The sequence below is a fragment of the Grammomys surdaster genome, unplaced genomic scaffold, assembly GCF_004785775.1.
Source record: "Grammomys surdaster isolate TR1022 unplaced genomic scaffold, NIH_TR_1.0 138, whole genome shotgun sequence".
Taxonomy (NCBI): domain Eukaryota; kingdom Metazoa; phylum Chordata; class Mammalia; order Rodentia; family Muridae; genus Grammomys; species Grammomys surdaster.
In genome coordinates, this window is record NW_021604596.1 from 410,255 (window position 1) to 422,786 (window position 12,532).

Here is a 12,532-nt window from a genome sequence, read left to right on the forward strand (position 1 = left end):
CCAAAACCAAAACCAAAACCAAAACCAAAACCAAAACCAAAACCAAACAAAACAAACTTTCAGAGGCCACAACAGCTCTCTTACCTTTGTTCCCTCATGTTCTCTGCCTGCCTGGCAAGCCTGTTATTTAAAGACATAGAAGTAATGCTGGGTTATGGTGGCACTTGCCTTTAAACTCAAACTTTAGAAGCAGAGACAGGGTTTCAGGACAACCAGGGTTATATCTGGAAACTCTGTCTTGAAAAACCAAACCAATCAAACCAAACCAAAAAGTTCCTTTAAGAACTTCAGAGGCCGCAAACACATGTTTTCCACTCATCTTTGCTCCTTCATGTTCTCTGCCTGCCTGGCAAGCCTGTCTGCCTCCAAGGCCTCTGCCAGTCTTTTCCTGGCTTTCTTTACCTTCCAGATCTGTCTCTGGATGTCTGAAGTTGTTACTTCTTGTATGCAGTAAGATGGTGACAGATGAAGAGGCAATGGCAATGTTACCCCTCGACTGGAGAAAGATGGTGACAGCTGAAGATCTACTTGCTCAGTGTTTTCCAAGCATGGGGGTTGTACAGAGGTGACTTCTCCACGACTGAGCTGATCCTCAACACTGTTTTGGTCCATGGCTTCATCCTGCATTCCCAGTTCAATTCTTTCTATAGGGTTTGTAAGCTTCAATGGACATGATAGGTTCCCTTTACTGGCTCCAACTTGAAGTTTCTGGAGTCTGTTCAATGCACAGAGCTGCTGGGGTTTCTTCAGCTTAGCTTCATCTCTACTGTACCTGGTTTTACTCTCAGGGTGTGAAGTTATTATGGTCACAGGCTGTGGGAAGATGCAACTAGTTAGCCTTACAGGATCTCTAGGAGTAACACCAGATCTGTGTCTGGACTTTATCTTGATCCGGGCAAACAGGGTCTCTCTTCTCTTCTGTAATTTGTAGGGTAACATACTTCTTGTGAGTGTTCCCTTTGAAAACAAAGTGAAGTTTAAACACAGAATGAAATACACTACAGACTATGGGGATTATTTTTTTTAGGTTTATGGATCTTCTACCACCCATTTTCTCTGAATAAATAGGTCTCAAATCACAGCATGGGCTAGCTCCTTAAGATTGTTGCAAGAAGCACTATTTACCAGGCTTTTAGGACATCTAGCTCATATGACTATCAAGGATAGGAAGTTGAGGGTCTCTATCAAATGAGTTACACAAAGATTCCCTCCATCTTCCTTGAAGGATGTTACTCTTTTCTTTCTTATGTTCGTCCTGTGCTGATGCTCCAAACCCACCTCAGTGACACACTGGCATCACTAGTGCAGAAGTTCACTGTATAAGTTTTTGCAAGAACACTAGACATTCATACGAGGACAAAAATCATCCAACAACAGGGCAAAGCCTGAAATTTTGGACTGATGCAGTAAATTTTTTCCACCACACATGAACAAGTAGTTAACAGCTGCCCACAGGACATCAACTTATGTCAACTACAAATACACACTAAATTAAGGAGGTTTAAATAGAAAGAAAATAACAAGGATGGACATTACACAATGTGAATGAAGTACTCACTGTCAAAGGCTGGCTTGAAACTGAGCTTCCTGAAGGCTCCTCCATGGTTGGAGAGTTTGTCCACCATGATTCCACCACAGAGATGCAGACAAGTCTTGAGTTGCTAGAAATGGCAGTGTCTGTCTCACCTAATCTTGCTTTTACATAAGAAAAGAGAGAGATAAGCTAATTATCTGATAATCTAACTCACAGATAAACAAAAAACTGTCTATAAACCAGGTGTGGTGCATATACATTTAATCCCATGAACTTCAGAAGCAGGAGCTAGTGGATCTCTGTGAGTTTGAAGACAGCCTGGTCTACAGAGCTAGTTCAAGGACATTGAAAATGTTTACAGAGAGAAACCCTGTCTCTAACAAAACAAACAAGAAAATTGTCTATAAAGAATGATTGAGCTGGGCAGTGGTGGTGCACGCCTTTTATCCCAGTACTTGGGAGGCAGAGGCAGGAGGATTTCTGAGTTCGAGGCCAGCCTGGTCTACAGAGTGAGTTCCAGGACAGCCAGGGCTACACAGAGAAACCCTGTCTTGAAAAAAAAAAAAAGGATATATTCTGATCTATGTTTACAGAACAAAGACATGACTAATCTACTCAGCATAAATATTATCTCACTAATGTTTTTATATCACCATTATATATCATCCATTTTTTCTCTATGGTACAACATCTCTAAATACATTCTAAAAGAATAGAAATAAATGTTTTTATATAAAAATATTTTCATACATATTTTTAAGATGAATTCTTGCTGTGGAGCTCATACTGGCCTGGAACTCACAGGAACTCCTGCTTCTGTCATTCCAGTGTGGGGATTAAAGGTGTTCAAGGCCACACCCAATCAATCACTTTTGTGCAGGATAAAATTAGAGAATATTTTTATGCTCCTCTGGGTTGGGAGTAGTGATATACTCCTTTAATTCCAGCACTGTGAAGTGAGAGACTGGCAGATCTTTGTGGACAAGCCAGAGCTACATAGTGAGACTCTTTCTCAAACCAATAAGCAAAATTTAAAAAAATAAAAGCTTATCAATAAAATACTTAAAATACTATATGAGTTATAGAAATAACATATATAGATGTTAATATAACACATAGGTATTACAAGAGAAAATTTCATGTCATTCCTGGTAAATCATGCTCACATTGTAACCATTTATGAGCCCCTTGGTCAATTTTGCTTTAATCTAACTTAGAATTATATACATAGTTGGCAGTTCAGACATAGGTTCTCTGTGTAGCTCTGGCTGTCCTGAAACTCACACTGTAGACCAGGCTGGCCTCAACTCAGAGATCTGATTGCCTCTGCCTCCTGAGTGCTGGGATTAAATGCATGAATCACCACTGCCCAGCTAGAATTACATATTCTTAGTCTACTTTTCTCTATATAAACATGGTATAGTTACATACAGCTCTATGTTCTTACCCTAATAACCAAGTCATTACTCCTTTACATACCTGAATACAAACATTATAAAGACCCATGTCTAATGTTATATCTTTAGAAAAAAATGCAATTCAATTTTGATCCTTTTTGATGTCTGAATTTATATTATTAGGAATCTTAATTCTACTATAATTTAATTCAAAAAACCACTCTTATGGCTTTATAAAATAACATTTATTTATACTCCCTTTTTAATTTCTTCTGTCCTATTTTTTACACAGGCTCTTACTCTGTAACTCTGTCTTGGAGGATAGATATATCCCCTTGCCTGCAGCTGCTGAGTGTACTCTATTGAGTTCAGATTCATTTACAACTTCCTATGTTAGGTTTCAGGTTCTCTTCACAGTTTTGCACTTTCGATTTGAATTGCTATGTCATGGCTCTGTTATTGGGCTATACCTCCAGGGCTTTCACAGTAACTTTTAGAAGAGGCCTTTACTAAATTGCCCATATTGACCTTGCAGCCATTCTGTAGCCCAGGAAAGCCTTGAACTTTACATTTCTTTGCATATTGCTTGTAAGAGACCAAGAACATTATCTCTTCTTTCCTGGTGCTGGGATTAAAAGTATTCATGACCATATCCAACACAACACTTTTTCTACAGGATAAAATTTGAGCATATCCATATGTTCACCGGGGACAGATGTTAGGGAAGTAACCAGGATCAATTTCACTAGAAGTTATTTTCATTTAACTTTCGAATTTAACATTTTATTTTGCAGTGCTGAGCATCAAACTTGGGACTACACATTTTGGAGGGAATTGTTCTGCCCTTGAGCATGAACTACAGCCAGAGTTCAAGATTTTTTTTTTTCTTGTTTCAAAACACTAGCAAGAAAATGTTTCAGGGTTTGGTATATCTGTATATTTTCATCTTCATTTAACTTATATTGTAGAGGAATTTCTTTTTGTGTATGTGAATTTTTATTTATCTTATTTATCCAGATCACAGCTTTCCATCCCTCCTCTCCTCCCAGTCCCTTTCTCTCACCTCATCTTCTTCACATCTACCCTTCCTTGCCTTCTCCTCAGGAAAAAAAAGGAGGCCTTTCATGGATATCAACCAACCTTCACATATCAAGTTGGAGGAAGACTTGGGATGTTTCCTATTGAAGCTAGACAAGGCATTCCAGTTAGGAGAAAGAGACCTAACGATAGGCAGTGCAGTGTGAGATAGGCACTGGCACCACATTAGGGATTGAGGAGGACTACATTCACCAATAATCTGATGGTACATGTAAGAATCCAGATTTCATTTTTCCAGGAACCAAAAGATCCCTCCTAATGACCCAATGGAGTAAACCTTTGTTTCTACTTCTACCAAACACAATAATACCCATTGTTTTCCTGAAACATAATCTCATAATCACATATTAGTACTTCCCCAAGTAAAAGAGCTATTTGAAATTAGGTATCTCTGCATTTTGTGTCCTCTAAACTGAACTGCATGCTCATATTTCATTACCCATTCACTCAAAGCAACTACAATCAGACCTTCCCACGCCTTCAGTACAGCAATCTGGAATAGAGAAAATGTGGGTTTGTTTGTTTTTAATTTTTATTATTTTTGTATTTTATTTGTTTGTTTACATCCCAAATGCTACTCCCCTTCAAGTTTCCCCCCCCCCAAAGGTTCTTCCCTATCCCCACTCCCTTTCTCCTCTGAGAGGGTGAGGCTAATCCTGGATATCTTCCCACCCTGGCACATCACTTCTAGTCTCTGCCAGATTAGGCACATCCTCTCCCACTGAGGACAGACAAGACAGCCCTGTTGGGAACAGATACCACAGTCAGGTTACAGCTTTAGGAACAGCCTCCACTCCAGTTGTTGCGGGAACCACGTGGAGACTAAGCTGCACATCTGCTACTTTAACCTCATTATTTGGTCAGAATTTGGTATGAGGACCTACATTTGATTCCAAGCACTTGAAAATAAATTGTAGAGACTCAATCATCCACTCTCTGACCAAGGGTCATAGCTTCTCACCAGTGACCAATCTCACTAAATCTTGGATTTTGTCTTTTTCAGCTGGAGCTTTATCATATGTCACACTGCACATTGGAACCAGCATTGTCACTTTTTAAATTCCTCACTGAGGTTTTTGAGAGTATCATTATTAGAGTTGTAAGTAATCAGAAAATACATATTCCCACAGTAGAATTCCACAAGAGAGTGGCTCATTGTGACAACTAAAGCCATGAAGATGTGTGAGAGAGAGGTGAGAGGATTCCGAAATAGGACATGGAAAAGGCCACTACTGTACCCATTATTTTGTACTACTTTCAATTTTGTTTGTTTTGATATAGGATCTCTCTTTATAGCCCAGCCTAGGCTGGCCTGGACATCATAGCAATCTTATATCTGCATCCTGAGTGCTGGGATTAAAGGCTCCAACCACCACACCCACCTGGTCACTATTTTCTCTATTCAGCTTGCTTATCCTGAGCCAGGTTTGGTAGCACATGCCTTTAATTCCAGCATTCAGAAGGCATAGGCAGGTAGAGATCTCTGTAAATTTGAGACCTGCCTGATCTACATCGTGGGTTCCAGGGCAAGCAGAAGTACATAACCCAGAGACCCTGCCTCAACACACACACACACGTAAAAACACACATACACATACTCAGCCCATAGCCTTTACTACGTTTAAGCACTAAAGGGAAGTTGTCTCAGCTGCTTTCCACTTTTGTTTTCCTAGTGCTTAATTTTACTGGAATCATTAAATTAAATATGCCTGCAATGAAAAGAAAATAAAATCAACTACTTCTGAAGTCAGTCTGGGTGACTTAGGGTCTTCAAAGCAATGTTAATGATGGTGCAAAGAACACCTAAGCTCACTTGTCAGTGCTGAGCCTGACAGAAATCTGACATCAATCTCAGAATTGCCATGTGTATAGAACACAGACTAATGAAACTGCTGGCTCCATTGCCTTTCATTGAAGTTTTGGGGGCATGTCTGGCCACTGGTTTTTTCCAATGCTGTATTGGTCTATCGGTGACTTCAGCCTGAAGTTCTGACAAAAGCACCATCTCTGAGTGTGTACTAGGAGCCAGCTCCCATGTATCTGTCTTTTGAGGTCAATATTGCTAGTAAGTATAGAATTTTGCTCTAATAAATTATGTTCATACTTTTTATCTAACGTTAGCTGTCAGTTCTTATTCAGTTGTTTGACCAATATTGTCTCATATTCCATAAAAATTTTATCATTCATTGCTATATCAACATTGTTGTTGTCATCTCATCATCATCATCACCATGAATTGAACCCAGGACCTCCCGAGTCCAAGGAAGAATGTCACTGACCCATATCCCCAGTTTTCATTAGCAATGGTTTGTAGAAAACAATATAGTTAAGTATTGTTAATCTAGACTCCTTGAATTAGAAAATGTGGATTTGGTTGAACATGCAGTTTTTAATCTCCCATGCTTTGGAATATACTTGACTGTAGTGGCTTGTTTGTTTGCTTGCTTGCTTTGGCAATGGGAGAGTTTGAGTTTACTTCTGGCTCATTTTATGTGACACAAGGTTTACTTCAAACTTGCTATAATTCCTACATAGACAGAGATGACCTTGTGTGTCTGGTCCTCCTATCTACACTGCCCAAGTGCTCAGATAAATAGCAAATCGTCTCTCTCATCCAGCATGCTTCGATATTTTTGTACTGATACTCAGTCTTTACCTTTAATCACATCTCACAGAATAACAAGTCACTCAGTTCTAAACTTTCAAATGTCTTTCATTCATTACTTTGCAATATTTCAGTTTGTTCTGCTTTCCAAATTTATGTCCAAATCAGTCTCTTACTAATTTCTTCTAAGAATTTTGGTTTTAAATAATCAATAGCTTTAGTTTAAAATCAGAAGAATGGAAACTTTTCAATCAATGAGGAGAACATAATTTCTTTGGGCACAATAAATAATTTATAACAAATTATAGCCGGGCGGTGGTGGTGCACGCCTTTAATCCCAGCACTTGGGACGCAGAGGCAGGCAGCTTTCTGAGTTCGAGGCCAGCCTGGTCTACAGATTGAGTTCCAGGACAGCCAGGGCTACACAGAGAAACCCTGTCTCTCAAAAAACAAAACAATATATATATATATTATTAATAGTTGCTACTATTTATCAAACTAGATAAAAAATACATGGGAACAACCCAGTGTCAGAGAAACTATTAGATTACGTATATTCTGTTATGCTCTGACCTCTCCCTACCTACCACTCCCCAAAATAACTGTAGCTATTTTGTCCCATGCCTGCCAGCTACTTCATATTATTGCTGTAACATGCCTACCAGTCATTGACACATAGAAGTGATTTGGTTCAAAGACATCCTGAACACATATCCTGTTTTGTTTTGTATGCTCTGAACGTTCTGTATGAGGTTTGCTAATCTTACATTCCACAACGCTTTTTGTAGGAATGATCAAATCACAGGTCAATATGAACCATTGTGTCTAAAATATCTAGAGTCAGAGCTGACCACCAGGCAGCCCTTCTTGCACGTATGTATAAGCTCACTATGGTTTTTGTGGCAGACACTGAAAAATGCTACTCATAAGCCAAAAAGCTATGATTATGATACTCATGCTCTGTTATCTCTATGTTCTCAAATCCCCTGCTCACCACCCCTCTTACCTTACTCAGGACCAATCAGCTTAAAGGCTGGCTGATAATAATTTGCTTTGGGAGCCAACTGCTCCCCTTCTTGCCCTTTCAACTTTTGAACCTGTTCATTCCCATAAAAAGCCTACCCTGGCTGAGCGGTGGTGGCACACGCCTTTAATCCCAGCACTTGGGAGGCAGAGGCAGACAGATTTCTGAGTTCGAGGCCAGTCTGGTCTACAGAGTGAGTTCAGGACAGCCAGGGCTATACAGAGAAGCCCTGTCTCAAAAAACAAAAAAAAAAAAACAAAAACAAAAACAAAACAAACAAAAAAAGTATATCAACAAAAATCATGAGAAACAGTTTGAAAAATGGGTGGCAAATTGGTTAGTCCCTCAACCAAATATAGAGAAAAATGATCAATAAACAATGTTAAACTTCTTTAAATTATGGTGAATTTTTTTTAAAAAGACACAGTAAAGTACTATTATACACACATGATTTAGCTAAAATGAAAATGATAGCAATCATAGGTACTGATATTATTCAAAGGAGGTTAGTGAGAATTTAGTTAACCCATCTACCCTAACATTTCAGTAGTGTTTATTAAAGCGATATAAACAAAATAAGTAACTTCTATCAGGCAAGGTTGGTTACCCCATCAACAGAAGGATGAATGTCAGGAAAACTGCAAGTTCCATTTTCCCCTGAGTTATGCAATGAAATTCTTTCTCAAAGCCATACCATATTTCCTTGCACACAGCAAGCAGTCACTGACAGCACTGTACTCATTATGCTTTGGTCATGGAAACTAGAATCACAATAGCTGTGAACTAAAATTTAAACAAAGATATTCAACAGCAAGAGAATGGATTTTTAAAATGAGGTTATCTGCAACAGACAGAACTATGTACAGCAAGAATTTGCATAAAACAACTGATGTAATATTAGCAAACATCTCTCATACATGAGGAGAGCTGTTCCAACAATCAGGGGTCTATATTTCTCTTTTCTGGTCCTTCACACTGGTTTTCTCTTTTCTGGTTCTTCACACTGGAGTACCTTCCTTCAGACTACACGTTGCCTTCTCCTGCTTCATTCACACTAATAACAATGCATACTCTAAAGCTTCAGCTGAGAGAGGTGAGAGGGGAATCACCTCTTATTAGGGGTACTGGAATAGAAGTATTGTACTCTTAGTTAAATAGTACTAAATACAAAATCACTGTTTATGATAGTGGAGAGACTTTATTGTAAACACCTCTTTTAATGGAATGTTTTTCTTAGAAAACCTAAGATGTTGGGAGTGGGGATAATGTGCTTCCCTAACAGCCATTAGCCCTTAGCATTGGCACAGCTGCCTTGATTGAAGGCCTAGCACCCAGAGCAGCCAGCCTGACTGCTCAGAGGCTTTGAAGAATCCGAAGATGCCTTGAGTTCTGCAGTAGCACATTGACTGAACTCCAAATGACCCTAGAGCCTATTTTCCTCAGGTCAGAGGGGAGTACTTCCTGGACAGTGGATGGGATGCATGTAACAGTTACAATAACAATATTTTTTTATTTCATAAGGAGCAGTGCCAGAGTTGCTGCAAACTCTGCTCTTTCTTCACTTGATTATCGACTATGTTTGGGGCAAATACCTCTATGGTCATCCTCTTCTGGTCCTATAAGATACTCAGCTGAAATTACACCTTAGCTGGGAACCTTTCCTGTATTACTCTGTGGTATTTCATCATTCTCTCAAACATCTTTCCCTGCCTACTTTTATTTTGTTTTGTATCACTGGCAGCCAGCTCTGACAGTGTCTGCCCAGTGTATGTTTCAGCTTAGCCAGCCCGAGCTCTAGCCGGTTACCTCTTTATTTCGGCTAGCTTTGCCAAGCCAGAGCTCCGAGATCGCTCTCTCCCCAGCAAACACCCCATGGTCGGCTCTACCAGTGCAGTCTGGCTCAGCTCCACCAAATAGCTAGCTTGCATTTTTTCTAGAGAACATCACCTGTTCCTCCGTGCCCATTCCTCCGGCTGCCTCCTTTTTCTTCCTTCCCAACTTAACAACACAAATTGAAAACACCAGTCAGTTCTAACACATTAAAATCAGCCAGATAAAACTGCTGAGTGAAAAATATCTTGCCCCAACTTCCTTGCCTCCACAGGTTGCATAATCTATTCGTGCCTCGAGAAACCAACATGTCTGGAACCTCTCCTGAGCCTGCACCTGGTCTGACTCCTAATCCTCCCTCCTTCTCTTCCTGTCCTGCCCTGAAAATCTTGTCTCCATATTTTTGCCTGGCAATTGACTTTTGTCCTCTTTATTAGCCAATCAACAATTAGGGAAATACTTCGGGAAAGAATTAAAGAAACTCCTTCTACAGGCTGATATAACTGATCTTGGGTATTTAATAACCATACTCGAAGGCTATTCTAACATGCTCATAGAGATTAAAAGAGAATATTTGGGACTGGACAGATGGCTCAGTGGTTAAGAGCACTGACTGCTTTTCCAGAGGTCCTGAGTTCAATTCCCAGCAACCACATGGTGGCTCACAACCATCTGTAATGGGATCTGATGCCCTCTTCTGGTGTGTCCAAAGTCAGTGACAGTGTGTGTGTGTGTGTGTGTGTGTGTGTGTAAAATTTTGAAAATCCCCTTTCCCTCTAAGGTCAATGAGGCCCCGGGGGACTGTAGACCACCTCTATAAAGATTCTGGAACTGTAGGAAGTCACCTGTTCTCTTGTTCAGGGAGAACATGGAGACCCCACTCAGTTAATTTTCATCACTGCCCTGTCTATATAAAGGATGGAAACTCAGAGGAGAGATTTGCTCCATACTTCTATGGAAAGATACAGCCAGGCCAAGAAAGGCCTTTAACTTATTCTCACATAGAAAGTTGGTTTAAAAAAAAAAAAAAAAGGCTTGTGGCGTCAGAGATGCCTCCAAAGCCTAAATGACTTTGTTTTAGGGTTTCTGTTGCTGTGACAAAGCACCATGACCAAAAGCAAGTTGAGGAGGAAAGAGTTTGTTTGGCTTACACTTCCGTATCATAATCCATCGTTGGAGCAAATCAGAACTGGAACTCAAAGCAGGGCTAGAACCTGGAAGCAGGAACTGATGCAGAGGGCATGAAAAGCTTGCTGCTTGCCTGCTTGTTTCCTGTAGCTTGCTCAATCTGGTTTCTTGTAGAATCAAGGATAACCAGCCCTGGGATGGCACCACCCACAATGGACTCAGCCCTCCCCTTTTGATCACTAATTGAGAAAATGACTTACAGATGGGTCTCATGGAGGCATTTTCTCAAGTATGGATGCTTCCTTTCTGATGACTTTAACTTGTGTCAAGGTTGACACAAAACCAGTCAGTACAGATCGCCTAAGGACTCGATCTACAATTGATCCTAGCAGCACGAAAACAAAAAATAACTTTGGTTACCTGCATGATTTTAAACATCCAGCAAACAGGTATAACCAATATTGCCGGGCAGTGGTGGCACACGCCTTTAATCCCAGCACTTGGGAGGCAGAGACAGGCGGATTTCTGAGTTCGAGGCCAGCCTGGTCTACAGAGTGAGTTCCAGGACAGCCAGGGCTACACAGAGAAACCCTGTCTCGAAAAACCAAAACCAAAAAAAAAAAAAAAAGATATAGCCAATATTAAAATGCTACACACACACACCAATCAAAGGATCTGCAGTCTTCAGCCATTATACTTAACTATATAAAATGTTATTTGTAAAATTATTATTAATGATTCTCTCTCTCTCTCCCTCCCTCCCCCCCCCTCTCTCTCTCTCTCTCACACACACACACACACACACCACAATGAAGAACCAACCTGCCACCACATTGGGCTATTCACAATCTGTAACTTTAACTATAAATGGTTCCATGCTGTCTGTTTCAGGAATGACAATCATGTCTTTGTTTCAAAAGTTATTTCTAACGATCTTACAACCTTATCTTTGTTTCAAATAGTTACAAGACTACTTATGACTACCTTATGACTACCTTTATTGCTTACCTTTTTTGGACCACCTGCTATGTTCTGCTCCTGTGAATCCACCTATATTGCCCCATTTAGAAACTCCCCTGCTCCTGAGGTATAAAAGCCTTGTCTCCCTCACACTGATTCTGACTTCTCACACTGTACCTTAGAGGGAGGCAGCCCGAGCATATGAATTAAAAAGTTTGCTTTAATGAATTGCTTTTTAAAATTAATTTGGCCATGATGATTTGGGTGGATGATCTTTCTCCTTCCATATTTAGATTTACACACACACACACACACACACACACACACACACATACTGTGTGCATATATATATAAGCTTATCCCTGAGGGATGCTCTTCCTCTTCACCTGAAGCTACCTAGCTAGGAGCACTGAGGTAGCCCCCTGTTGGGATTTTTTAGGGATAGCTTTACCCTCATTGCATTTTCAAGAGAAAGACCCTGGATCAACTCAAAGCTCAGTGTCTCTGCTCCCAGCTGTGCAAACAAATACCTAGGTCAACCTTAATTGGAGCCCTCTGTGAGTAACTTTCAGGGACTGTGCCCAAACTCCCTCAGGGGCACCCCAGCAGGATGGTCAACAGCTTCACCTACATCCACCATCTGTGAGGTACCAAGCCAGCCTCCCAGTGGTCCCACGGGCAGTTTAGAAAGATGAATGGCAGAGGATTACTTGGCACTCCAAGTGCAATTTGGGTTTGAGGGTTGGTTTGAGATTGTTTTTGTTTTTTATTTGAAAGACCCAAATAAAGGAATCTTCGAGGTGTTTTGCTCAGGAAGAAGACAAAGACTAGTTTCAGTGAGATGCTGCTCTTTAGTAGGCACTGGGAGAAGATGCCTTAAGAGAGAGTATTTCTCAGAGAAATCAAAAATGTTGGCTGGCCAGCTGGCCAGGTCACCAGTTGAACCTCCTACCCAG

General features: G+C 40.4%; 1 protein-coding gene across 1 annotated transcript; it reads right to left on the minus strand.

Annotated features, from left to right (window-relative positions):
• Nucleotides 1–315: 315 nt before the first annotated feature.
• On the minus strand, nucleotides 316–1,603 carry LOC114617708 (methyl-CpG-binding domain protein 3-like 2B). Its single transcript, XM_028763319.1, has 2 exons — nucleotides 1,559–1,603; nucleotides 316–957 (listed from the first exon to the last, which is right to left on the minus strand). Exons 1-2 carry the CDS (start codon nucleotides 1,601–1,603, stop codon nucleotides 316–318), a joined length of 687 nt encoding a protein of 228 aa, XP_028619152.1.
• Between the last annotated feature and the right edge of the window lie 10,929 nt (nucleotides 1,604–12,532).